Raw genomic sequence first — 27774 nt, 5'->3', positions numbered from 1 at the left:
GAAGTTTCTTGCCGGCCTATGGAGTAAGGGCTGTCTGTGAAGACTAGGATGAGAAAGGTACGAGGGCTGCCTGAGGGCCTTGGGGGTCGTCCGTTTGGGAAGGGAGGTGGAGGAGGCCAAGTTGCACGCCCGTAACCTCACCTGGGGCGTCCGTGGGCGGGGGGTGGGGAGGCCCGGGGGAAGCTGCTGGTGACCGAGGCCAAGGGCCGGCGCGGGGCGGGGACGGGGCGGAGACGGGGCGGAGACGGGGCGGAGACGGGGCGGGGACGGGGCGGAGACGGGGCGGAGCGCGGCCCGAGCGGGGAGGCGGGCGCCGCCCTCCGTGCTCCCGACCGGCTCCCGCGCCATGGGGCGGCTGGTGGCTCTGAGCCTGCTGGGGATTGCGCTGGCGCTGCTGGGCGAGAGGCTCCTGGCGCTCAGGTAGGTGGCCCGCTCGCACGGGGCCGTCGGCGCGCGGCCTGGCTGGGGCCGCCCTCCCCGAGCGGCCCCCGCCCGCGGGGCCCCAGGCCCGGTGGCCGCGGGCGGCGGGCGAGGGCGCGGGCCGTGCAGGGCTTCCCGAGCCGCGGGGTGAGAACTCCCGCTTGTTCTCAGTTCCGCAGCTTGATGAACACCTCCGCCCCCGCCCCCCAGCCTCTCGCAAAACCCGGCGCAGTTTGGGCTGAATCTGGAGACTTTCTGGCAAGTTGAGAAGCCTTTGCTGCTTACCGAGGTTTGACCGGCGAGGGCTTTGTAGTTACACAGGCAAACCCAGCGCTTCGACTTGAAACCAAAACTATTACTTATGCATCGAACCTTTAATTATAAAGATTTATTTCAGGTCTTTGGTGCTGCTTCTCTTGGGTGCCCAAACCAGCCGCGGTCTTTTAGTAAAGTTGCTCTCCATTCCTTCCCTGCATAGTTTGAGAAACTTTTCAGCTTTCTAATCTTGGCGCTGTAGATGGAAGATACTTGAAACACTCAGCTACTGTTCTTACATCACTTCCTTATTTATCTTCACTCAGGAACCCTGCAGCCAGAATGCCCAACAGCCCAAGCCTGGTCCATCTCCCAGGATTAATTATAATGAAAACCTTGGATGGGTCGACATCATAGTTTCTAAATTGCCAACTCAAATTTTAGAAGCCTCATGCGAAAGGATTCCAGAAATACGGAGCACCTACTGTGTATGGTGTGCCATCCTAGGCTCCTGTAATGGAGTGAGGCACAGTCAGTCCTTACCTTTAAGAGGTTCATGCTATTACAGGGGAGGAGAGAAATAAGGCAAATATATCCATTAGGATGTCCAGACCAGGTACGAACAAACCCCTACAGGCTTAAGGGGGAAAGATTACAGCCCCCGAAGTTGAAGTTCAGGAGGAAGAGACTATTTGACACTGGCCTTGAAAGATGAGTGAAACACATATGGGGCCATCCTAGATGAAAAGTGCAGTGGGAACAGAGGGGAGAAGGTGGGGAAGTTTGGGGACTAACTTGGGGGAGCATAAAGTTAGGGGATGTGAATAATAGGGGTTGGGGGAAGGATAGGTTTTGAGATGGTTAACTAGAAGTTCAAAAATTGGGGCCTGCTTTGATAGGCAAAGGAGAACTATTGATGTTTGGGGTGTGTGTGTGTGTGTAAACAGGAATCTGTTTAAACCATATAAAACAATCAGTTGCTGTGCTATAAAGCATAATTAACGGTGCTGCTGTAGAGATGAAGCTGGAAGGATGGAATGGAGGAGAGCGAAAGTTCTGGATCCTGGCTGGACATTGGAATCTCCTGGCGGGCTGACGTCTGGGCTGCACTCCCAGAGACTCTGATTCATCTGGTCTGCGTGGGGTCCAGGCATGAGTGGTTTTGATTTATAAAAATTCTCCTTTATAATTCTAATAATGCAGTTACAATTGAGAAGTAGTAGAACAGAGAGTGGGTAGACATGGGGAAACTAGTTAAGGTATTACAGTAGTTTGGAGAGAATAACAGGACAGGGGCCCAAACTCGAGCCTCACTGATAAGGGTGGGGAGACTAAAGTGGTACCAGGGTTTCTGTCTCTACTGTCCTGTAGCTGGAGCTTCATCTGCTGATAAAGGGATGCAAGCAGGAGGAACAGTGTATGGTGGAGGGAGGAAATGGACACGTGGACCTTAATTTTTATGTTATGTAAATACCCAGCCTGCTCTGCAGAACATTCTTGAGTTGGATAATTTTGTATGATCTGTCCAGCTCTCAGTTTCAAAGGCAATACCACTAAATTCACAAGCTCATTCAATTGTCCTAAAGTTCAAACCACTAGGCTTTCCACAAATAATGGTTTTTTCTTCTTACTAATCTTAAAGTTTTAAATTTAAGTCCCTTTAAATGATGTTACAGTTGCAAACCTAAGAAAAAGTAAATAAAGCTTATGTACATAGAATGTACCTTATAGGTAATTCACAATTTAATGCATCTTTCTAAAGATTTGACTGCAATAAGTTTTACTGAGCAGGGATTTTCTAGGTTGGTAACTTCATTGGATAGTTGAACTCCCAAATCAGGTGATGTAAGAATGTTAATATGTGATAGGTGGCTAGATTTAGCAAGTAAAAATGCAGGATGCCCAGTTAAATTTGAATTTCAGGTAACCAGCGAATCATTTTGTAGTATAAGCATATCCCATTGCAATATTGGGGCATAATTATACTAAAATATCATTCTTCCTTTGGAATTCAAATTTGGGCATCTTGTATTTTATCTGGTGACCTTGTGCTTGTGGAATATCAAGCGCCTGTTGTTTACAGAGTTCCAGGTGGAGTGCTCAAATGCATAGCATCTCTCCTTTCAGACCCTTAGAGTCTGTTTTGAAAAGCAGCATGTTCCTACCTCTCCATAAGGAAAGGCTCTTCAAAACCCAGCTTGTTTTTCGTTTTTTGTTTGTTTGTTTTTTGCTCTCTGGTGCCTGCTATTTCATTATCCTATTTTTAGAGATGGCACTTAGGCATTCAAGTTATTTCTCTCCCCCAGGGTGCCCACTTAAATTTCAACTTGAATTTCAGATAAATAATGAATACTTTTTTTTAGTATAAGTATGTCCCAGATAGATAAGTGGAATCAAAGCTGTCTCTTTCCTTGTGAACTGTAACTGGCTAAAGTTCCCAGCGGAGGATGGCATATTATACCCAACTTTTCTACTCCTCCCTAGTTGAGCAAAAGAGGGGGAAATGGAAATACACAGATATCCCCAGGCCAATTACTACCTGTTGCAAAGTACACACCCTTGGATGAGTCATGAGACTTGAGTACATCAGAGGTCTGTGCATGAGCAGGAATCCCTAAAACAAGCATCTGAACATTCTGCTTGTTGCCTGACTGATTTTATGACAGCTATACCAAAAAGCTATCCAGTCTGCTTTTGAACACTTCTGCAAGGTCAGGCTTTATTTTTAAACTACCACCCTCCTTATCATTTATTGTGGGACTACTGTGTTCTGGTCACTGGGTCAAAACTGTCAAAAGTTCTTTATATTAAGCCAAAATGTACATTTTTAAAAAGATTTTATTTATTTCAAGAGGTGGGGGAGGAGGGCCAGAGGCAGAGGGAGAGAGAGAATCTCAAGAGTCCCTGCTGAGTGTGGAGCCCGATGCGGGGCTTGATCCCACGACCCTGAGACCATGATCTGAGCCAAAATCAAGAGTCGGATGCTTAACCCACTGAGCCACCCAGGGGCCCCTACACCAAAATATACATTTACTGACATTTGGAAAGAAAGCTCTTTACATTTATGCCTTCATTCAGTCTTCATATATGTCTTCCTTTCTATATTAAAACATGTTAAAACTGAGGCTGGAGGGAGTCAGCTAATTAGTTCAACAGGTAATTAGTACTGAACCTGTACTCCATGCCAGGGCTTCTGATTCCAAATACAGTTTGCCCCAGCTCCCCCACTGCCTCCTAGCTCTTCTGCCTTTGGAGCAAATTACTCCCAGCCTAAGATGCCTGATCACAAATTCTTAGTTACTAAGTACTACAAGCATTACAGGGGCCCGAGAAGTAAATTCCAAGGGGTGTTACAAGTCTGTACTTAAAAAATAAAGCCTCTGTTTGTCTGTATTTAAGCCTGTACTTAAATGATAAAGCCCCTTCAGTAGTTGGTAAATTCAAAGGCGGTGAAACGTGGAACAAAGTACTGCCAGGTAGTAACACTGTGTTCCTAGTTTGTTGAAGATAAGGCAACATAATAACTAATTGCCCCATCTCATCCCACTCTGGATGGGTAATGCTGTCTCCTGAGTGAAAGAAACAGAAATTGAGGGGCACCTGGGTGGCTCAGTCGGTTAAGTGTCTGCCCCTGGCTCAGGTCATGATCCCGGGGTTCTGGGATTGAGCCCCACATCGGGCTCCCTGCTCGGCAGGGAGTCTGCTTCTCCCTCTTCCTGTGGCCCCCTGCTACTGCTCTCACTCTCTCAAATAAATAAATAAAAATCTAAAAAAACAAAAAACAAAAAACCGAAACTTAAAAGAAATAAAAATAGATTTCACGGTAATGATTGTTGGTTAAAATAAAACACATAGGATTCCAAAACAAAATTAAATACTATGTAACTTAATACTAATTTAAAAACTTAAATACTATTACCAGCCTATTTTTAAAATCTAATGTATGATGTAATAATCATGCTCTGTGGCCAGATAGCCTGAATTCATTTCTTAGCTCCACTATTTACGTGGGTTCTTGGCTTTTTATTTCACCTTTCTATGCCTCAGTGTCCTAATCTGTAGGATGGGGATATTAATACTACCCACTACATAGTGGGGCAATAAAAAATACCGGAGTTCATTCTTGTAAAGTGCTAAACAACACCAAATACATGATAAGTGCTCAATGAAAGTTACTTGTAATGACAATGTTCAGGCAGGGGTTCTTAGACTTTTGTACCATAGATCCATTTGGCAGTCTGGTAAAGCCTTGAATCCTCAGCATTATGCTTTTATTTAATTTTTTTTTTTTTTGTGGTGCCCCTCCTTTTTTTTTTTTTTTTGGTTTTTATTTTAATTCCATTTATTTAACATACAGTGTTACATTAATTTCAGGTATACAATATAGTAATTCAACAATTCCGTACATCACCTTGTGTTCATCACAAGTGCCCTCCTTAATCCCCATCACCTAATTCACCCATCCCCCCAGCCACCTCCCCCCTGGTAACCATCAGTTTGTTCTCTATAGTTAACAGTCTGTTTCTTCATTTCTCTCTCTCTTTATTTTTCCCTTTGCTCATTTGGGTTTTTTCTTAAATTCCACATATAAGTGAAATCATATTTGTCTTTCTCTGACTTATTTCACTTAGCATAATACTCTGCCCCATCCATGTCATTGTAAATGGCAAGATTTCATTCTTTTTTATGGCTGAATACTGTTCCATTGTATAAATACATACCACATCTTCTTTATCCATTCATCAATTGATAGACCCTTGGTCAGCATCATGTTTTTAAATGCATAAAATAGAACACATAGGATTCCAAAACAAAATTAAATACTATGTAAGTTAATACTAATTTAAATACTTAAATACCATTGCCAGCCTATTTTTAAAATCTAATGTATGATGTAATAACATGGGCTTCTTAATTAAAGCCTTAAATAGATATAAAGGTAGTTGAATATGTAGCAATAGATATTTTGAAATAGCAGTGAGTATAAACGGTACTTTGAGATATCTGCAACTGAAATGTGATGTAACAATGTCTGTGATTTCTGTTATTGACAGAGAGACACAGGTACTGCTAGTAGAAAGTTCTGTGGTTTCTTGCCTGCACTCATCATCAAAGGAAATACTTAGTTTCAGTTAGGTTTAAATAAAGATGTATTTTTTTCCCATCCCTGTTCATGGATCCCTGAATTTTACCCATGGACTCCTTAAAGGTCACTAGACCCCAGATTAAGAACCTTAATGTACATGTTTCCAATGGTGTCATTTGGGAAAATGATTGCTGGCTCAATTGAAGGAAAACTGTATTTTCTTTGCTGTATTATACCTATGATATAGTTGTAACTCAAAGGAAAATAACCCAATTTTAATGAAAAAGAAGAGGAAAGTGAGAAAAACATAAGGAACCTAGAGCAGTAGTGGTTGCCTGGGACATTGTATATGAGGCTGGCTGTGGGTTAAAGGGAAGGAGTGCTGAGATTGATTCGCAATGTCTGCACGAGAGCAGACTGCTATCCCTGACCTAGTACATTCATAAGCATGCTAGGACATAAAGTGCTAGGCAGCAAATAGGCTATGCCAAAATTATTTGTGTCTGTACCATTTGTTTATTTATTTTTAATTTGGCATGAATGCATTTAGGCTTCTTGATCTGCTAGTCCAAAGAGGTTTGTAGAGCTTTCTCTTGTATAGTACTCCAAACTTCTTAAATCTCTTAACAGTTAGGAGTGCTTTTAGCTGCAAGTAACATACATCAAATTAATTGTAACATATACAAATAAAGGCTTATTTTTCTCACATGATAAAAACTTTGTAGGTGAGTCATTCTATAGCTTGTCCCTTGAGCCCATGATCATATCAAAAACTTAGGTTCTTATATTTTTGTCCTTCAACCCTTCACTATTGGTGTTATGTCCTCCTTCTTGTCATGTTAAGAATACCGAATGGAGCACTGGGTGTTATACGCAAACAATGAATCATGGAACACCACATCAAAAACTAATGATGTAATGTATGGTGATTAACATAACATAATAAAATAAAATAAAATAAGTAAAAATAAATAAAATAAAATAAAATAAATGTGTCATACACAAAAAGTAGTCTATCCTTGTTAAAATAAATATATAAAATAAAAACATAGATACATCTAAAAAAATAATAATAATCCTGAATTGTTGTTAGAGTCCTAAGTACTGCATGTGTGGTCAAATCATGAAGAAGGGAGAAGAGGGGTGGGGGGATACCAGTTAGCTCTCTTCTTGTGTCTGCCTTTTCTATCGGGAACAAAAATATCTTTCTCCAAAGCCTGAGTCATATGATTACCCCTAAATACAAAGGAGTCTGGGAAAGCAAATGTTTGGCTTGTCTGTCTCTGCAGTGGAAAGGAGTGAGGAAGAAATGGGTTGAGGATGGCTTTAGGTTTGTCAACTAAGAGGGCCTGCCACCCCAGAATACAGAAGTTCACTAATGGGTAGGGAACTGGTGTTTCTACCAGGTAAAAAGCCTAGCAATTTTCCACCAAAAGAATTTGAAAGTCTTCATGGGCCACAAAGGTTGGAAATAAAATCCTGTCTTTCTTTTATTATAAAAGAGAATTAAGAAAAAGTGATTTGATTAGCCAGAAGTTATGCACAGCCCTTGTGTAACTTCAGTTTTAATAGTAGGCAGTCTGCATATTTAGAGATGATACTGTACAACTAAACTAGTTAATAAAGATTACCCTCTTGGCAATGTGTAGTTATCAGTCATTTACACAGACCTGAGTTGACTCTAAAAAATAACCCATATTAAACTATTCAAACACAACTGAATTTTATTTTATCCATATAATTTATCTTTGAAAAGGTAGATGACAATCCTCATTACCCCTATTTTTGTACAGTTAAATGAGTATAATAGGAGGTTGTATAAAATTGACACCCAAACCAATCCATGATAGAGAAACTTGATGAAACTGCCACTGGGACCTACTGACATATCTCCATCTGCTTCTGGAATCATGCAGTGTCCACTGAACTTGGGACGCCATCTAGCCTCATCCTTATTTTATGCATAAAGAAGACTGAGGCCCATAGAGATTCACCTGCTCATGGCCAGGCAGGCTTGCTGCTAAGGAACACAGATCTCTTCAGCCTTTTGGAGAAAAATACTGGAGTGGGTTAGAGCACCGCCTCTGGAAGGTTCTTCCCAGCAGGTGCCAAACCTCAGCAAAGTTCCTTCACCTCTGAGTCACTTCCCTCATCCCTAAAGTAGGGACAATGGTACTTACTTCTTAGGGTTGTTTTAACAATTAAATGACGTCATTCAGGTAAATCATATAGAACAGTGGTGGACTCAGTAAGTTTTAGCTGTTTTTATTACTGATTTCCTTTTGCCACCCATGGTCAGCGGCAGCAGCATCCCCATCATCACTAGTATTACTGCTACCCATTAGGCTAAATATACATGTTTCCCCCCTTTAAATCACTCCTGGGACTTGTAAATGGGAGATTTATTGTCTTTTTATAAAATGCTTTACTTTAAAATTTTATTTTATTTTTAATTTTTATTACATCTATATATTTATTTGATTCACTTTAATTTTGTTTTCTTGCCTTATTGCTATATTGTTTCAAAAAAATTTTGACACTATTTGAATTATATGATTCGAAATAACATACTGATTTTTTTTTAAAGATTTTATTTATTTATTTATTTATTTGAAATTGAGAGAGAGAGAGAGAGAGCACAAGCAGGGCTGAGGAGCAGAGAGAGAAGGAGAAGCAGACTCCCCACTGAGCAGGGAGCCCGACGTGGGGCTCGATCCCAGGACCCTGAGATCATGACCTGAGCCGAAGGCAGTCGCCCAACCAACTGAGCCACCCAGGTGCCCCTCGAAATAACATACTAACATTTTAATTAGGAACTTTATATATGATATGAGTTGCCAGATTATATAGTTGCTACCACCTGTTGGTGGTTCTGGGTTAGGTAGGCCTCGGCCTTCTTCCACGTTGCTGAGACCAGTAACCTTCCCCAAATTTGGTGTCTAGCAGTCAGACGCTGTCAAGGATATGAATAGGAGAGGGACAAGCAGCAAATGGTCATTTTTCTCTCTTAAATGTGGGGTACATTTGAAAAAATGTAAACTACTCTGCAAGCACTATTATGACTTACGACTGTAGAGAACAGAAAGAGGAGGTGAGAGACAGCAAGAGAAGAGAAGGGAAAGCCTACAGCATGTGGCTTCCAAAGAGCTCCCAGATGTGTTTGGCCAAACTGCTTTGTGGCCCTCTCTCAGGACAGGCCGGTGGGGAAGGTATTTCATTACAGTTCACCATTTCCTCATTATTTCTGCGCCTTTACTTTTTGTGAAACAACAGCAACAAGTTCTTTTGTTACAGTAGTTGGCGTTCTCCGAAGTTCTCACCCAGTAAATATTGCGATGGGGACGGGACCTCCTCCACATGTTTCTTTTTTTTTTTTTTTTTTTAAAGATTTTATTTATTTATTTGACAGAGAGAGACACAGCGAGAGAGGGAACACAAGCAGGGGGAGTGGGAGGGGGAGAAGCAGGCCTCCCTCCGAGCAGGGAGCCCGATGCGGGGCCCGATCCCAGGACCCTGGGATCATGACCTGAGCTGAAGGCAGATGCTTAACCATCTGAGCCACCCAGGTGCTGCCCCCTCCACAATGTTTCTTAACAGCTTCTGTGCGCCTGGCTCTGAAAAACGCCTCTTCTCTTGGCCTCGCGTCAGGCCCCGTGTCATTTTGCAGAGGGTCTGAGCGTTTTTCAGTTCTTCTGGTTCTACATCTGGAGCTCTTCCGACCACACCAGAGCTGTGAGAAATGTGACCTGGTGATGTGTTCGTCTTTGTTTGGGAACTTGCATTACTAGTTTTATTTGTTGAGTTATTGGCTTTCTTTTATGACCCACATTCACATATAGAACTTTGTGATATGCATTTTTATTTTAACTTCATTTCTGGTGCTATTTTATGTTCCTGCCCTTGTTTTTCTAGCTTTTATCTGCTTTAGATTTATGCTGTGTTTTATGTATTGCTATAAGCCTCTTTAAACCGTGTCTGCAACAAAGCAGGGAATACATAAACATAGATTTTTTTTTTTTTAAACAGAAATCGACTTAAAGCCTCCAGAGAAGTAGAATCTGTAGACCTTCCAAACTGCCACCTCATTAAAGGAATCGGTAAGTATGAGAAAATGCTTGTTATACACCTTACATTGTTTGGCCATCAACACGAAAAAACTCATTAACAGTATTTTGGCACTCCACTAGTGTTGATCAGAGGAAAAATCACATTAAATCAACAAAAACCTCTTCAGTCAATCTTTTTTTTGATCACATGCACCTGTATCTCTTCTCTCTCTCACTCTCCCTGCAATTTGTTAATTATTTGTGTAGTCCTATGTTTATTGTTTGATTTCTTGCCTGCTTAGTGACTTTTCTGAACTAGTTTTATAAAGTCTGTATTCTTCGCTGTGTGTGGCCCCTGAGACCTGTGCTCTGTCAGCCTAGTTGTTGGCTAGTGAAGGTGTCAGAAGGAAGAGAAGTCACAAAATGGAAAAAAAAATCTCTCAAGAAAATCTCCATCCCTCACAGAAATAACTCCAGGGAGAAAGTTTTTCTTCTCTTTCCTGATATTTCCAGCTCAAATGCAAACAAATATATGCATACATATTTATTTTTCACAAATGGCATCTTAGTATAAGATTATATTCTACAACCTGCTTTATTCCAAGTGCAATGTGAACAGCTTCCCACATCAACACATGTAGATCTACCTCATTCTTTTTCATGTTTGCAGGGACCATGGTGGATTTAATCATTTCCCTCTTAACGCACATTTGGATGGTTGTAGTTTTTTTTTTTTTTTTTTTTTGCAACTACAAACAAATCAGTGGACATCATTGTACATAGAGCTCTTGTATATCGGTAGGATAAATTCTTAACGGTGAGATTGTTGTTCACCTAGCATGTGTGTTTAAAGTTTTGATAGTCAGGGTGCCTGGGTGGCTCAGTCAGTTAATTGTCTGACTCTTGGTTTCAGCTCAGGTCGTGATCTCAGGCTCGTGGGATCGAGCCCTGCATCGGGCTCCACTCTGAGTGTGGAGCCTTCTTGCAATTCTCTCCCTCTCCCTCTGCCCCTCCCCGCCCCCCACACATGCCTGTGCACACTGACACTCTTTCTCCCTCTCACTCTCTAAAAAAATAACTAAATATTAAAAAAATGTTTAAAGTTTTGATAGTCATTGCTAAATTGCCCTGGAGTTGGCAATGCTAATAAACTCAGTACCTCCTATTTATAAACACATTCACTACAGACAGGGCTCAAAATGCTCTTTGAGCAAAAACAAAGTAGTGATCCTTTGCTGGATCACACACAAAAAGGCTTCGTTTTCATGAAACCTGTCAGTTTTCAGAGCAGCCTTCTCTACTTCAGAGTTTCTTTCCGGTTCTGTTATTTGCCTCTCCTTCACACATCTGTTTTTTATGTGCCCTGTCTCCTAGTTTCCATTGCTACTTTGGTACTTTTTCCCAGTCCTATCTCCCTGGGCCTAGACTCCTTGACTTCTTTCTCCTGGGGCTTCTCCTCTTTGTTACTGTTGCCCATACACTTAGCAGGAAGATACAAACTCAGGATCAAATAGCAGACTGACTAGATCTGTGCCAGATAAGGCAGACAGTTCTAGAAATAAGGTTGTCGGGAGTCCCAAGAAACTCAGCCACTGCGCCCTGCCTTTTGACTGCAGTCATGAAGAGCCCCCTCAGAACTGGCCGCTAAGCAAGAGCCAGATGGCATCTGTGAGGGATGTTGTACAAGGTTGGGAGGTTGAGTCCATGATCTCAAAGGTTACTGTTGCTACTGAGTTAATAATTGTCACATTATTAAACAGCCCTTGGCCCTGTGGTGCCCACCTCCTGTGAATTCAGGTCTCAGAGTGGACAATAGGGCACACCCAGACACATTACAGGACGAACCGCCAAGTGTATTGCTTTTACAGCTCACTGGGATGGAGGGCTCCTCGGAGAAAAACAAGCCCGAAGACATTTGTATTCCGAACAGGCGTCTGTCTGTGTTTGTGACCTTTATGTTGTGATGTGTGTGAGCTGCTGTCTGGAATTGGAAAGAATGAGGAAATATGTCACCTCTGGCCCTGCTTGTGAAGTGTTTAATGCCTCTGCGGCACTTCAAAAGGCAACAGAGCGAAACGATGAGTGATTAGAAGCACATTTGGGATACATTTTTAGATCTAATTAGAATTGTGCTTTTTTTTCTTTCTTTTTTTTTGTGTTTGCTCTGTGGTTAGCACGCACTGTATGAACATTTGTTGAATGCTATGTTCGTGATGACTAATGGCTAGTAATAGCATGTGGTTTTATGTTTGCAATAACAGTCGCTTCTTCAGTGGTCTTTTGATTACAAGGAGTAAGTGTGCTGGGCATGTACATTCCCATACAGGCAAAAGCAACTTCTTATGGTAGGCAACAAGGGTAGAAGGTTCTCTTTTTTTAGTATGCACTTTGGAAACAGTGGTAGCCATGCACTTGAGGCCAACGATCCCTCTAAGAGGTAAGACCACTTTCCCCTACTTTTCCATCCCCATCAACATCTATACACACACACACACACACACACACACACACACACACACTCCAATGCTATATTCACCATGACTAGAAATGAACTCTTTGCAATTCTTCGGTGCTTTATACATATCATCTCAGGTCTTTCTGTTTTAATCAACAATAGTCATCTACCACATATCATACAGGATGTGTGCCTTCTGTGGGAGCACAAAGTAGGCTCACTGTCCCATTTTTTATATTCCTTCCCATTATATCTTACAAGAAACCAAGCTCTTACCCAAGATTTGGCCTAATATCAACATCTAAATAATAAAAATTATAATGACAGGAGCTAGTTAAGTCTATTTGAGGCTTAAAAGCTTAAAACATTTTCTAAATGTCTTTGAAAATGTGGGCATTCAGAGTTCTGGACGAAAATAAAATTTTGAATGGATTGTCTCCTTGAGTTAATTAGCGGTTTTATACACTTGGCAATCAAGACCTTTACAAAAACTGCTGCTGGGGAGATTAAAAAAAAAAAGAGCATTGAAGTTTGCAGCCCTTGTGATCAGTTACTTTATAGTCTACCTATGAAAGGAAAACAAAATATACACTACTGTGAGATTTAGATTTCTTTTTTCTTTTTATGACAGAGAAGGACCCAAAGCTCAGAGAGGTTTAGTACCTTTTGCAAATTCTCTTTCCAATATAGTATCTCCTCCCAGAGTGATTAACACACATACCTTACCAGTGAGCCAAAAGAGTGAACAATAAAAGGTACATTATATCTCGGATACTCTATTGGGAATGGGCAAGGGCTGATTTGCTGTTATAAAGTTACACCTAGAGGAGAGAGAAATTTATCATCTTTTACTTGGCCATCCAGAGATAAGCAAATGGCCTAGGGTGATAAGATGACTACGGGCTCTGCGTGGCCAATCTGGTACAAAGGCTGATGAAGCAACACAGTTGTCTTCAATATACTGCTTCTTTCTTGGTCCAAGACTAGAACTCCAGTTATGGCCACTTCCCAGCAGGAAAGGGTAGAAAGAACATTGACATGGCTATTATTTTTAGTTATTTTACCCAGAAATTTAATGCATACTGTGCTCTCACATCCCATTAACCTGAACCAAGGCAAATGGCCTCAACTGTTGCAAGAAAGGGTAGAAAATGTCTGTGGCTATGTTGCCAGGCCCCTGGAGCTGAAAAGGAGGAAGGGCAGTATGGATAGTAGGGAGCGGTTAGCTATCTCTGACAGAGATCATTACCAAAGGAATGAGAGAAAATAAAAAATCAGATGTGCCAAGCTAGAAGACTTTCTAGCACAGGAGGGTTTTAAAAAAGGTTTTAAAGAAAAGTGCAGACTATGGATTGGTGAAGATCTTGGGAGGAGGCATGGAAGCAGAACTTTTGGGGGGAAAGCCAACCTCTGGAAATTGACCACAGTCAAATTTACAAAGTAAAGTGTCTGTTCAGAGAGGAACGAGCAGATGGTTCTAACAGAGAGAACTCATTCAATGCTAGGTTGTCTTTTTTCTGTGTGCTTTTAAGTCAGAACAAAAGGACTTGAGTCCCAGCTTCCCAGTGTGTGACCTTGAGCAATTTGCCAAACCACTCAAAGGCTCTATATCTATATTCTTAACTTTAAAATAAGAGATAATAATATTGCTTCTTAGGGTGTAGGAAATTATGTGAAATAATGTATGTAAAGTGTTTACAAGGAGCCTGGCCCTTGGTAAACTGTATTTTAGTAGCTATTACTATTACTACTCCTTTTTTTTTTTTTTTTAAAGATTTTATTTATTTATTCATGAGAGACAGAGAGAGAGAGGCAGAGGGAGAAGCAGGCTCCCAAGGAGCAGGGAGCCCGATGCGGGACGCGATCCCAGGATCCTGGGACCATGACCTGAGCCGAAGGCAGACGCTTAACCATCTGAGCCACCCAGGCGCCCCTTACTACTCCTTTATTAAATTAGAGGAGAAAAATTTCTCCAGCATTGACTACTCTTGCAGTAATCACACCAAAGAGGTGATACGAAATGATAAAATTCTCTTGTAGTAATGGATATAGAAATGAAGATGGGGTGGGGGATAGATCCAGAAAATATTCTAAAGAAAACTGCAGGTAAGACTTTTTTTTTCGGGGAGTCTGGGTGGCTCAGATGGTTAAGTGTCTGCCTTCGGCTCAGGTCATGATCCCAGGGTCCTGGGATCTAGCCCCACATCGGGCTCCTGGCTCAACGAGGAGCCTGCTTCTCCCTCTCCCTCTGCCTCTCTCCCTGCTCATGCTTTCTCTCTTCTCTTTCTCTGTATCTCTGTGTCTCAAATGAATAAATAAAATCTTAAAAAAAAAAAAAAAAAAGACTTTTTTTTTTCTTCTTGGAATTAGGCAATGGGGTTAAACAGAAAGAAGTTACAGTGTGGTTAAAATGAGAATATCTTAAAAATGTTCTTTTCTTGACTACTAAAACAATACTATTGTTTGTAGAAAATTTTAAGCAAAGAAAAGTATAAAGAAGAAAATGAAAATCACTCATAATCCTACCACCCAAAGAAACCTTGTTAATTTGTTTCTATATATCTTTTCTTGCACTACGTGTATAAGCATGTACACGTTGAAATTAAATTGTTTTAAGTAATTTTTCAGGAGCAACCAATTTTATTTAATTGACTTCCTACTAAATGGGTCCAGAAAGTAAACCTTGGACTGACATGTGCATGTGAGTGTGTTTGTATGTTTGTGGTTGCATGTACACACACATGGTGTTGAGTTCCCCTGATCCCTGCTCATTACCAGTTGAGAACCACCATGGGACTAGAGACTAGGGATTCTTAACTTTTTTTGCCGTATTACTGACCCTTTTTTAAACCTGCTGAAAGCCAAGGATCCTTTTCACAGAAAATTTCTCAGCTGAGCCTACAGATGACATTTTGCACTGCATAGAATTTTAACAAGTTCACAGACTCTAAAACCCATTTGTGGCTCCTTAGGAATCCACAGACCCAGATTAAAAACTCCTCCATTATATATATATATATATACACTTACGGCTGGCATAATGGCCTTCTTGCCAAGGAACAGGAATTGCAGGTGTTCATGATTGCAGTCATCTTTACAAAGTGAATTTCTTGGCATTTGTATTTTCTTTTGCTTTTCTCCACTATGATAGAGCCAGCAACACTGGAGGCAATGAGCCAAATGCAAACTCATGAATCAAAACCAAAATGGCTGCTTAGATGCTGTTTGTTTTTGACAACCTAGAAATAATCTTGGAGAAAGCCTTTGGAGAGGCCTTAAAGGGGAAGATTGGATTTTGTGGACTCAAAGAATGTGTCATGATTTGGCTTAATCTAAGCCATTTTTATTCCTCTTTTCTTGTGTTTGGGTCTATTATCTGTCTGTGGAATTTACACAGTGAGACCACTGGGAAGGTCTTATGTCTAATTATTTGCTGTGCTGTGTGGAGTGGACTGCAGGCAATCAATAAACAATCAATAGTAATTGTAGCCTGCTCAGAGACAAGCGTTAGAAGATTCCGCTGGCTTAGGTGCATGGTATTTTTCATTAATTTTCTTTTGCTGGTTGTTTTCTGTAGTTTAAAGCCTAAATTTAAAGATTAAATGGAAAGCTTTCTTTGCTTATGAGAACAAGCAGACATTGTTTTTTAAAGAGGGAATATATAATCCCAGGTGTTTTATCTCTGTTAATGAGAGAAATGTCTGTGTTTGCTTCAGATTGAATGAGCAGAGGAAGGGACAAGAATATTTGCATGGTTAAATGACTAGGAGCCCTTCTCTCTGAAAGTAATATTCCCCTGATGTCAATTACTTTTGTACAGACATCTGGATGTTTATCATAAGAGTGTACAGATGTCAACTTTTTCTCTATTATAGCTGGAAATGTAGTGATTACTTGACTTTGATTTGAGTAAACATAAAATATCTAACATTTAAAGTCAGAGGTTCACTGCAGGAAGGGATTTAGACTGACGTGTATTAAAGAGAGTGGTTGGTTCCTTGGAAAAAATAAGGACCATTCCTAAAAATGCAGGCACTGATAAAGTAAACTAAGTCCCAGTTATATCTAACAAATAACGGAATTTGAATGTGACGTTTATCTATTTCTTGAACTTACAGAAGCTGGTGCGGATGATATTGACATACTTCCCAATGGTCTGGCTTTCCTTAGTGTGGTGAGTATCTCCTTCGTTCGCCAGTCTCAGTGGAGGAGGTACAGGGGAGTTTGATGAGCCTTGCAGAGCAGTAACTTGTTTTTTAAATTCCTCACTTTCAAAAATATGTTCTGGGGGGGAAAAAAAAGACAGTTTAAACAGGATTTTGGAAAATCTAAATGCAGAGATGAAAAAGTCTTTGCCAGTTGATTAATTGCTCTTCATGTCCCCACTGCATTGCACTAAAATATTTCAATGCAATCTGTGTTTCAAAAGTTTCTTATTAAAAAGCATACTTGGGGCATTGTTGTGGATATTCCATACTCCATTATACTCTTTTAAATACAGCATCTATCTCTCTTTCCATTACTCAGTTTTAAGCTCATATTCTTGCTGTTATTGTTTACTTTCAAACAGTATACCAACTTTCCTAAACCAAGGCTTTTTCTTTCTTTCTTTTTCCCCCTAAATAGCCTCTCGTGAAAGTCACCAACTGAATTTATTTATGCCCTTCACTTTTGCCTTAATTCTTAGAAGCTGAAAAATAACCACTTCCCTGGGCCTCCATTAGACAGACTGTAAAATTGATTCGCCTGTGTGCTGGCCTACACCAGTCACCATCTAATTGGAAAACTGTGTAAGTGGGCGATTAGAAGTTCTGACCACCTTTCTTCCCTGGCTTGGGCCCCCAGGAGTGTCCTTGCATCGTCATGGGTTTGGCTTTTCTTGAGGAAGGCGGCCTGTGATGATTCTGTTCCCCCGCAGCATCCATTATTTTCAGGCTCTGAGATTCAGGTGTGAAAAGCATGGAGATCCTTTCGAAGAGTCACAGCGCTAATAAAACAGTTGTCAGGCCTATGGGAAAGGTGAGAGAACTTGGGTTAGAGGAGACTGAGGGTTAGGATACCAGTCAGGCTCCTGATGGTTTTTAGGTGGAACACTGAGCAGCTGGTTGTTAACACTGAGGGGAAAAAAAGAAACATTGTAGGCGTGGGCAAGAACCTAATATTTATATTAAATTTTTAAAATACAGTCTCAAAAGACAGGGTTATGTAATTACCTACACAGAATGAGTAAAATGATATTTCTGGTAGGACTGTCAGTTTGTTTGGAAGCACATGCTTACACATGTGTATAGGCTTAGGAGAAAACACTGGGACTCCTTGTCAGAGTTGTTTGTAACTAGAGACGCAAAAATCCTGAGGAAAGTAAAAATCATTTGCCTTTTTTTTTTTTTTTCCCAAAAGAGGTATTCTCAGAGATTTTTGTAATCCAGAACTCACATGTTTCGAGATCTCAAGCCCCACAGGAGTAAATCTGAATTAGGAGAAGTGGGGTCTCCTCCAAGCACATGAATCTATAGTCATTTCCACGAAAGGGCTGATGACTGCCACAATGGTCTTGTAGTCATGTCATAGAATTTATTCAGCTTTTTTGTCCTTCCTTGGTTATCTGACTGTCTTTTCTTTTTTTCAGATTTAGAAACAATCCCACTGTATTACTGCTGATTTTTAAATTACTCAGCATTGTCTCTCCTGTTTCCCAGAATTCACTCCTTTCTAAACGAGTAACGTGTATCTCACTGCAGCTGTCTTTCCCTCTTCCAAGCATGTTAGCCCGTCTGACCCATCCTTTTCCACGGTTATGGGTATGAGGGTCAGCCCAAAACCAACATCACACTTCATGAAGAATTGGATGACACAAAATAGAATATAAGAAAGATTTAAATGGCAATGTGAGTGTATTTAACACCGCCGAAATGGTACGCTTAAAATGGTGAAGATTGTTAAGTTTTGGTATGTGTATTTTACTGCAAGTAAAAATAAATAAAACTTTTAAAAAAAGAAAAAACAGATTTAAATGACAGCATTAAAATGAATAGTGATCACCATCCCTGCTAGAGCTTTCTGTGCCTTGAAGTCATGCTCTTGTTTATGGAACAGTGATACAAAATAGAGATTATCGGCCACTGGGGTGGCGCTGCCATGTAGGGATAGCCTAATTCTGGTTTATTCCGCTTACTGAGCCTGCCAGCCTTGAAGTGTTATCATTTGGATGAATTTTTTTAAATTGGAGATAATTTCTGTTATGTTGGATTTTGTGCATAAGGTGAGACTTAATTTTTGTATACTTTTTTAATCTGCATAATATATGCCTTAAAAAAATCTACAAGAGAAAAGGCCGAGATTATTTCGGTGAGTCCCGAGAAAACATTAAGTAAAATTCAGCCTTTCATTCCGGTTGAAAGCTCTAAGAAAACTAGAAATGGAAGGTAATTTCTCTGAAACCTACAGCAGACATGATTCTTAGTGGTAAAACATTAGCGGCCTTCCCATAAATGTTTAGAAAAGGAAGAAAATGCCCCCAAATGTTATAACCATCAGTAATCTACTAGAGTTCTTCATAACCCAATAAAACAAGAAAAAGAAATATGAGGTAGAAAAAAAGGCAAAACTGCCATAATTTTTAGACATCATCATTACCTGCTTTTTAGATAATCCAAGACATTCAACTAACAGACTGTTCGACCCACGGGGAGAGTTCAGTGAAATGGTTGGATTCAAAATGAACATGTAAAACTTCACCAGCTTTCCCGTGCACAAGGAAGAACCAAGTAGAAACTGTAATAGTGATAAAAAATAACAATAATAATGTTCCATTCAGAACAGCAGCTTAATTTTCAAAATTTATACAGAAAAATCAATGAGCAGAAGTATCTAAGGACTGGTTGGTGAAAATAAAACAGTGAGGTGTGGGATATGGGGACTCGCCATTAATATATTGGCTGTATATATAAATAAAGCTCTAGTAATTAAAGAGGAGTGTATTGGTACAGGAATAGGCACGAGTCCCCAAACAGATCAGTATACAAAGGGATCTTGTACACGATAAAGGTGATACTCAGTGGGGAAAGGACAAACCGTAGGCCAAGCGCGGCTCCAGGCGCTGGGATGTAGCAGTGAACAAACGAGACAAAGTCCTGCCTCACGTTGCAATGGGGAGAGGATGAATCTGTGTCAGATGGTAGCGGCACTTTAAGGAGAAGTGAAGGAAGGTGGGGCAGTGGAGAGGGACAGCTGAAGGTGTGGTCAGGCTGCCGTTTATGTATGTCTAAATATGCATCTATGCCAAACAGCTATAAGTGCCGTTTGACACAGACAGAAAGCATCTAGCAGCCCTAGATCTTGCGGGGCGCGGCAGGGCGGGGCGGGGAGCATTCCTAGGTGGAGGGAACAGTGTGTATAAAGGCCCTGAAGTGAGAGTGTGCCTGGTTGGTTTGAAGAGCATTAAGGGAGTCATGTGGCCAATAGGAGATGAGGGAGGAGACCTAGAGTGTTTGGGGTGGGGAAGGTGGAGGAGGGTGAGCAGGGCAGATCATACCGGGCCTTTAGTCAATCAGAAGAACTTCCACTTCGTAATCTGAATGAGATGGAGTTTTGATCAGAGGTGTGACATCATCTGACAAAATTTGGATGCTGGTGGGAGACCGGTCTTCCTTAGGGAAAGGCCAGAAAAAATCAGTAAGGGCATTTAGTTGTGAGCTGTTGCCATAATTGTGGGGGTGGTTTGGACCAGGGCAGTCATAGCCGAAGTGGTGAGAAAGGTTCGCATCCTTATGAAGGGATATATTTTCAGGATGAAGTCAACAGGATTTGCTGAGGAATTGGATCAGGGGTGTGAGACAAGGAGGGGAGTCTTGACTGACACCATTCACCAAGACTTTGGGCTCTCTAGGAGCAAAGGGCAGGCCAAGGACTTGAGTGTAAACTTTCACTTCTCCCCTCCCCCCCCAACTCTGCTTGGTATCTCCCAGTCCACCAACCTTCTGGTTATCCCTTAAGAGACTACACCCCTAGTCTTGTGCCTCAACTCAGAAAAATCAATTCCTATTCATCTTGCAGCTCACCAGCCCCCAATTCCTATTTTTTTCCAACGTGTCCTCTCTTCTTTCTTGCTGTTTGTAGTTGTAATGCCGCCACCTTTAACCAAAGTCTCCATTTATCATTTATTTATACAACCCATTTTAGCCCATAAACACACTGAAGCCTCAGTATTTCCTCTATATTTAACTTTTTCCTCTGTTTTGAAAAGGGTTTAAAATGTCCGGGACTCCACAGCTTTTCCCCAGATAAGCCTGGAGGGATACTAATGATGGATCTAAAAAAAGAAAACCCGAGGGCGCTGGAATTAAGAATCAGCCGTGGGTTCAATTTAGCTTCGTTCAATCCACATGGTATCAGCACCTTCATAGACAATGGTAAGAGCTGATGAGCTCCCCACATTGAGAAACTTACCATGGTTTGCAAATGACTGTGGAAAATAGATTTGGATCGAATCTGTAGTTAAAGAGAAGAACAATTAACTCATGAATTATTTCTGTATTCTTCATACAAATAAGTTGATCATTTGCCTCTCCAGCTAGCAGCAACTTAGGCTACATTTGGAATTTCTAACAGTTAACACCTGGGAGAATGTTTAGATTTCATAACCTTTTTCATATATATGTGATTATTGCATTAAAAAAGAGCTATATTTCTGAATTAAACTATAAATAGATTATTCATGAATTCTGTATATGGAGTGGAAAACACTCTTTCTTAAAGGTCAAGGGACCAATGATCAGAAATAACACCAGCCAGACAGTGATGGGAAGGACGGGGAAGAAGAATGATCTGTTAGGTCGTCTAACAGCTTATACATTCAACCTTTCCCCGCCTGTGGTATTTAAATGTCAGTATCTGCCCAGAGGTCCTATGGTTCTATCTTGTAAATTAACTCTGTTCTTTCAATTCTTTAGACGACACAGTTTATCTCTTTGTTGTAAACCACCCGGAATTCAAGAATACAGTGGAAATTTTTAAATTTGAAGAAGAAGATAATTCCCTTTTGCATCTAAAAACAATCAGACATGAACTTTTCCCAAGGTACTTCGCCCTTTTGTTCATTCTCCAATTTATCTCTGGCATTTCTATGTAATTCCTCATGATGGTCCTCTCAGCCTTGATAAGAGCTAAAATAGGTATATGTATACACATACGTAAATACGTGTGTGTGGTTTCCTTGTAGAGCAGGGAAAGTCAATGTCACTCATAATAATCAGTGTTCTATGAGGACTCCCTTGAGAAATGATAAAACACATTACATATTACAGGCGAGCTGCTCTTCAGGGCCATCTTGGGAGCAGAAGACAAGCCTCCCTGTTTTCCCTGCCATCAACTTCCATCTCAGATGACTCATCACCCGAACCATAATAGTTTGTCCTGCCAAGGAAGAGTAGCCTGCTTTAAATGAAGTCAGTGTGCTTTGTATGGACTGCTACAAAGTGCTTCCACCGGGCTTGTGGTACCTGGGGGCTAACACACAGAGTTGGAGGGATTCAGACTGGAAGCAGGTCACTCCTACTTCCAGAACATTCAGCCGGTTGATAATGTGGCTAAAAGAGAGTCATGTGTATCTCCCCGGCTCAGCTTGCGTTAGCCTACTGCTTCTTTTAGTTTGAACTTGGTGAATATTTTTAAATTTCTCCATCCCTGTCTAGGGCTTCTGCATATAATTTCCAATAGTTCTTCCAAAAAATGCACTTTGTAATCAGTAGGAGCATAAATACTGTCCAGGCAGTCTCTGCATCATGGTGCTCTTTCAGGAAGAGGGGACTCACCTTCCCTGTAGCTCTGTTTTTCATTTAACAAAGAAGAAAGCAGCTCTTTTCAGAAATTTTTGCATAGGGTAATTGGAATTTAAATTTAATAACACCCTTGCCTAACTGGTTTTAAAAATGTAATTGTTTTCAGCATATAAATCTCTCACCTGAAGCATTGTACTATGGCAATTTCATCATCCATCTCTCTGCAAGTGTTTATTGAGTGCCCGTTCATTCTCGGCAGGTCTGCTTTGTGAGTCAGTTAGAATTTGAACAGTCAACGTTAGTTTGACTAATAACTAAGCAGAGGAACTCAGGAAAATCCGGCAACTGAGTAAATGAAAGCTAGGTAAATGTTATTGACAGCCTAACCAGCTCAGTAGCCAATGAGGCTCTATCCAGCTCTATACTCTAGATAGCTGTATCCTTTCATATTGTTGTTAAACCCTACATTTCTTGCTGTCAAAAAACATACCCTGTTGGCACCAAGTTCTTTTTTCTTTTATAAGAGTCCTGCCATAATTGCTAAATGACCTGTCTTCAGATTACCTGTTATCATGCAGAATTGTTCTCTGAAAAATCGTATTATAGTAGATTACATATGACTATAGCCATGTGATTTTTAGCTGAGCTTTTCCTGGGAAACCTCTTACCAAAAATTTCAAGCACAGATTGTGTATGCCTTCCAGAGACTTAATCTTTAATACGGAGACCAACTGGCTTCTTATTTTCTCTCACATGTTAATTTTTCTCTTTCAGTGTGAATGATATCATAGCTGTTGGACCAGCACATTTCTATGCCACCAATGACCACTATTTCTCTGATCCTTTCTTAAAGTATTTGGAAACATACTTGAACTTACACTGGGCAAATGTTGTTTACTACAGTCCAAATGAAGTTAAAGTGGTAGCAGAAGGATATGATGCAGCCAATGGGATCAATATTTCACCTGATAAAAAGTATGATTCCTTATAAGAGTATCTTCCTTTCTCCTTAGTAGTGGTGCTGGGTCAAATTCTTCACTTTGCTGCTTTTTTTTTTTTTTCCCAGTGTAAGAAGCTTCCTTGATATTTTTTTGGCCTCTGACTTACATAATATATATAATATATGCATATAATATATTATATACATTGATTATTTATATAAAATATTATTCTTAAATAGATATAATGTTTATATGTAATATAAAATGTATACTAAGCACATATATATTTACATACAATATCTAAATTTTGGTATATATCACTGTAGAATTTAATTTTGTAAATGTAAATTTTTATGACATGGGATAATATTTACATATACCTATTAAAGTGTGAGGTAGGTGTTTCTTTTTAAATAATTATACCTTTGTTTTATTGGCTGCATATTATTCCATTATAGGGATGATTCTAAAGTAATTTAACCAATTCTCTGTTAATGGATACATTGTTTTTCATATTTTTTTTTTTATAAAAAATGTATTTCTCATTTACCACTGAAGCTTCTCCAGATATTTTTAAGGAACGACTCCTGAAGGGAGCATTGCAGCATGATCCATCTTCAGGTTTGGGGATGATACAGACAGACCTGGGTTTGAATGCCAACTGGGCATGGGCTGAGAGTGATGCTCTGAGCCCTTCCTCTCTGCACATTTGTACAACTGTTTCCATAGAACGAATCCCTCAAAATAGAACCACTTACCCAAAGAGTGACCCCTTTCAATTGTAACTTTAATAGATATTGCCAAATTGCCCCCCTCCCAAATTATCTCTCTGTTTCTATACGTCCAACCATAACATATAGAAAGGATATTAAATTTTATTAACTTCCCCTTTTGCCACCTTAGCACACTGAACAATTTAAACTCCTACAAATATAACGTGAAATAAATTTGGCATTCCTTGACAACTAAATGTCTTTTTTCATGACACAATTTCTTCTTTCTTGTTGATTATAGAAGATGAGTGGAGAATCATTTAAATTATCTCTAACTCTCCTGCCAAATCTGTTTTTCTCCCCCAACTCTCATCTTTCAATTATGAGACTCAAACTTTCCAGCACCCGAGCTGCAAACAATAATAATGAGAGAGGATTCAGCTCTAACTGCTTCTCTTTCACCCTCCCCGGCCAACCCGCGAGCCAGCCGTCCTCATCCCCTTTCCTTTCCCACTGACGCCTGCGCGCTTTCAGTTCTCATCCTCTTTGGCTAGAGTAGTAGACTTTCTTCCAACTTGTTTTCAGTCCACTGACATTTTCTGCCTTGTTGCCAGTTTTGTCTTTCTGTTTTCCACAAGCCTTTAAGGCCCTCCAAAAGAGGGGGCTCGGCCGGCTTCATCTTTGACTCCTCCTGCTGAGCCCTGCCAGGTGCAAAGCAAATGCTCAGTACTTGTTGAATGGAACTGACCATTTGTTATTATGCCACTTTGTTATTCTAAAAATTCAGTGGGACCCAATTGCTTATCCAGTCGAGGCAAGCTAAAGGGTTAGACTTGCTTTAATAGGCGAGCTTCAACCTCCCTTTTTGACCGTTTTCATACTTTCCCTTCTTTAGACAAAGAACTCATTATTTTGCAAATATGCCTCTCTCATTCTTGCCCCTGTGCCTTTGCTCACATGTTTTTTTTCTGCCTAGAAGGTGCTTTGTCCTCATTTCCTCAAATCCAGTCTCTCCTTCCCTAGCCACTGCAGATGCCTTTCCTTTGTGAAGCCTTCTGTGTTCTCAGGAGTGAGATATTTCTTCAGTCTCTAAGGCCTGAAATCTTTCTCGTGCTACCAATCATGCTGTATTATTTGTTTCATGTGTACAAACCAGTCTGATCATCCCAACACACTATAAACTTTTTAGGAAAAGCCTGCCTCTTCTTTATGTCCGTCACCATACTGAGCTCATGGCTTTACACGTGATAATTGTGCAATAGAACAGTTGCCATGGAACGGCCAATTCAATGAGTAAAATTACCGTAAAGTAGTCCATTAATTCATCCTCCCTAGATGTAGACAGATTGTTCTGAATACCTCTTACTCTGAAAATTCTCAGTGTGTTAATAAATATTTTATTAAGTGTGAAGGACTGTTAATAAATAATAAAGTGTATTCTGTTCTGCACCATATATTTCTACGTGAAGATGATTCCTAGAAATATCAAATTATATCATGGAATAGAAAAGCTTTTTTCTCGGAAGCCAGACATTTGGTTTGTTGTCCTTTCAGTGGCAAATATCAGACTTTATATTCAAAATAATATTCTATGTTACTTTTCCCCTTACAAACCTTTTGAGAAATAATTTAACAATTCTGTGATTGTTTGTAGCAATAATGAATTGATTTTGGAAGCTTCCTTTTTAAATAAAAATTGACCTTTATCAAGCATTCCTTGAGGGCCCATCATTGATTAACTTCCTGGAATGTTATTAAGACTTATTCTTCCATACTGTATTAATGAAGCTTTATATTGGCATGGAACTCTAACCAATGTGTCCTTTCTGTGAAGGTACATCTATGTTGCTGATATCCTGGCTCATGAAATTCATGTTTTGGAAAGACACCCTAATATGAATTTAACTCAATTGAAGGTAAAATATTTATTTTCATATATCAAGTAGGCCTTAACCTATTATACTTTGTAATTTTGTAGTTACACTGTATTATAACAGTACTTCACTTAGAACAGAATATGATGCCAGGGTTGCTATTCTGGGTTTTTAAATATTACCTCCCTACAACAGGCCAAGCCTCCTGTCCCCAGCAATCACAAGGACCGACTGATTACATGCAGAGGAGGGTTGGGAGTGATATTTGCATCAGATTTAGAGCCCATTCCATGAAGTACTGATGGTACCCAATGAATTCCAATAAGAATTTTCACAATTGAAAAGACTAATAGATGAATTCTGAAATGAAGATTTATGCACATTGTCAGCTCTTTCAATAATAAATGAAGGTAGAAATTGGGTTCCACACCATTATTATTTTCTTCCTGCTTGACAACACATATTTTAGATTGATTAAGAATTTCCTATTTTGCTTTGAATGAGTTCCTTGAGCTAACTGATCATTGTGCATCTTTTAAAGGAAAAGGAGTTCATTTTTTAGAGAGATTGATCATCACCCTAACTTTCTTAATTTCAGGGAAGATGAAAAGTGGCTCTAAACCAGTTTATTAAATTTAGGTTAAGCCATATTGGTGTTAAAAGGGTGGAAGCAGGGAGCTGTGTATAATTTTCCCACGTGTAGAGAGGCAAGAAAGGTTAGCCCTAAATTATTTAATCAAGTTTCTCAAGTCATTTAGATATTGACATTTTTTCATTTGGAAGGTGCTCAAGTTGGATACACTGGTGGACAATTTATCTATCGATCCTTCCTCGGGGGACATCTTGGTAGGCTGTCATCCTAATGGCCAGAAGCTCTTCATTTATGACCCGAACAATCCTCCGTCATCAGAGGTTTTTCTATTTTTTTAAACCTTAATTTTTCAACTTTAATTGTCCCAAGTCCTTTTGAACTAATAATACAGAAAACTGTCACGGGGACAGTTTGTTTAGTAATTCTAAACCAAGGATACAATAAACTTATGCAGTGATTTTGTAAGTGCTTTAAGCCAATAATTGGCAGAATTTCACTTATTCAAATACTTTTAGAAAGATAATCTTTTGATGTATTAAATTATGGTGGAAACTAGTCAAAAGGCCTTTTCTTTAAAGACATGTGCCCTCCTTGTGTGGTAGACTGGCAATGTTTTTAAATACCTGGCTTATTGTCAGCTCCCCACATGACATGACTTCTGTTCATGCTAGCGTAGCGTGGAAGTATTTCCATTAATGCTCAATTACTATAATAACCCGAAATCCTGTGTTGGCATGCAGTAGCTAGATGGTTTAAGAAAGTACTTTCTTTGAAGGCTTAAAAAAGTACTTTCATTTAAACATTAAAAAGATTGGTAACTGCTGTTTTCAACAGCATGTCCTCTTAATCATTGTGTCCTTGTGGAAGACAGGGATTATTGGCGATTGAGTGACGTGGGTGTATGGTGGTTCGGTATTAATCTTCTGTATCCCCTGAATAGGTTCTACGCATCCAGAATATTCTATCTGAGAAGCCTACTGTGACTACAGTTTATGCCAACAACGGATCTGTCCTCCAGGGAAGTTCTGTAGCCTCAGTATATGATAGGAAGCTGCTCATAGGCACTTTATATCACCGAGCCCTGTTTTGTGAACTCTGATTCGTACTTTTGGAGTGCAAGTGTGCTAACTTCTTTTAACACTTAATTTTCTATGAATTGCTAATTGTGTGGGGATTTAACCGGCAAAATGGGCCCAGAAATGTGTGACCTGTATAGTTAATTTTATTTCGGTAAGGAAAGGCCCCTTCAGTTCTGATAGCACTTTTAACATAAAAGGCAAAGGGACAGTTTTTAAAAATGTGGAGTGAAGGAGAGAGAAGACAGCTGCTTCCAGTAAAGTGGATTCACTGAACAAAATGAACCTCGTCTCTGCCTTCCAATTGCCAGAGCGTGCATTCCACCGAAACAGGGTAGACTGCGTTTCCTGAAAATGTGAGTGACCTCAGCTCCAACAGTGTGACCACTGTGTATGTTCAGAACTACTGATAGGTAACATTTGGATGTTTTGTACTTACGTCTTTGTTTACTGTTAATGCGTTGGAGTTCTATTAAAGGCTAACTAAAATCCACATTTGGCCTGTCGCTTCCTTCCCAAGGCATGCCCTCGGGAGGG

The 27774-nt window shown here is 40.1% G+C and overlaps 1 protein-coding gene across 2 annotated transcripts; it reads left to right on the top strand.

Annotated features, from left to right (window-relative positions):
• Nucleotides 1-335: 335 nt before the first annotated feature.
• Nucleotides 336-27742, top strand: PON2 (paraoxonase 2). Of its 2 annotated transcripts, none has more exons than XM_035020598.1 (9): nucleotides 336-420; nucleotides 9788-9858; nucleotides 16381-16436; nucleotides 20508-20673; nucleotides 21214-21340; nucleotides 22816-23016; nucleotides 25530-25611; nucleotides 26353-26415; nucleotides 27102-27742. In XM_035020598.1, exons 1-9 carry the CDS (start codon nucleotides 347-349, stop codon nucleotides 27258-27260), a joined length of 999 nt encoding a protein of 332 aa, XP_034876489.1. In that variant the 5' UTR covers nucleotides 336-346; the 3' UTR covers nucleotides 27261-27742. The 2 variants fall into 2 exon arrangements, with proteins under 2 accessions (XP_034876489.1, XP_034876488.1); XM_035020597.1 differs by having other exon boundaries at nucleotides 26353-26481.
• Nucleotides 27743-27774: the final 32 nt, after the last annotated feature.

This window comes from Mirounga leonina, unplaced genomic scaffold, assembly GCF_011800145.1.
Source record: "Mirounga leonina isolate KUSES-001 unplaced genomic scaffold, KU_Mleo_1.0 Mir_174, whole genome shotgun sequence".
Taxonomy (NCBI): Eukaryota; Metazoa; Chordata; class Mammalia; order Carnivora; family Phocidae; genus Mirounga; species Mirounga leonina.
This window is presented reverse-complemented; position numbering and strand designations above follow the sequence as displayed.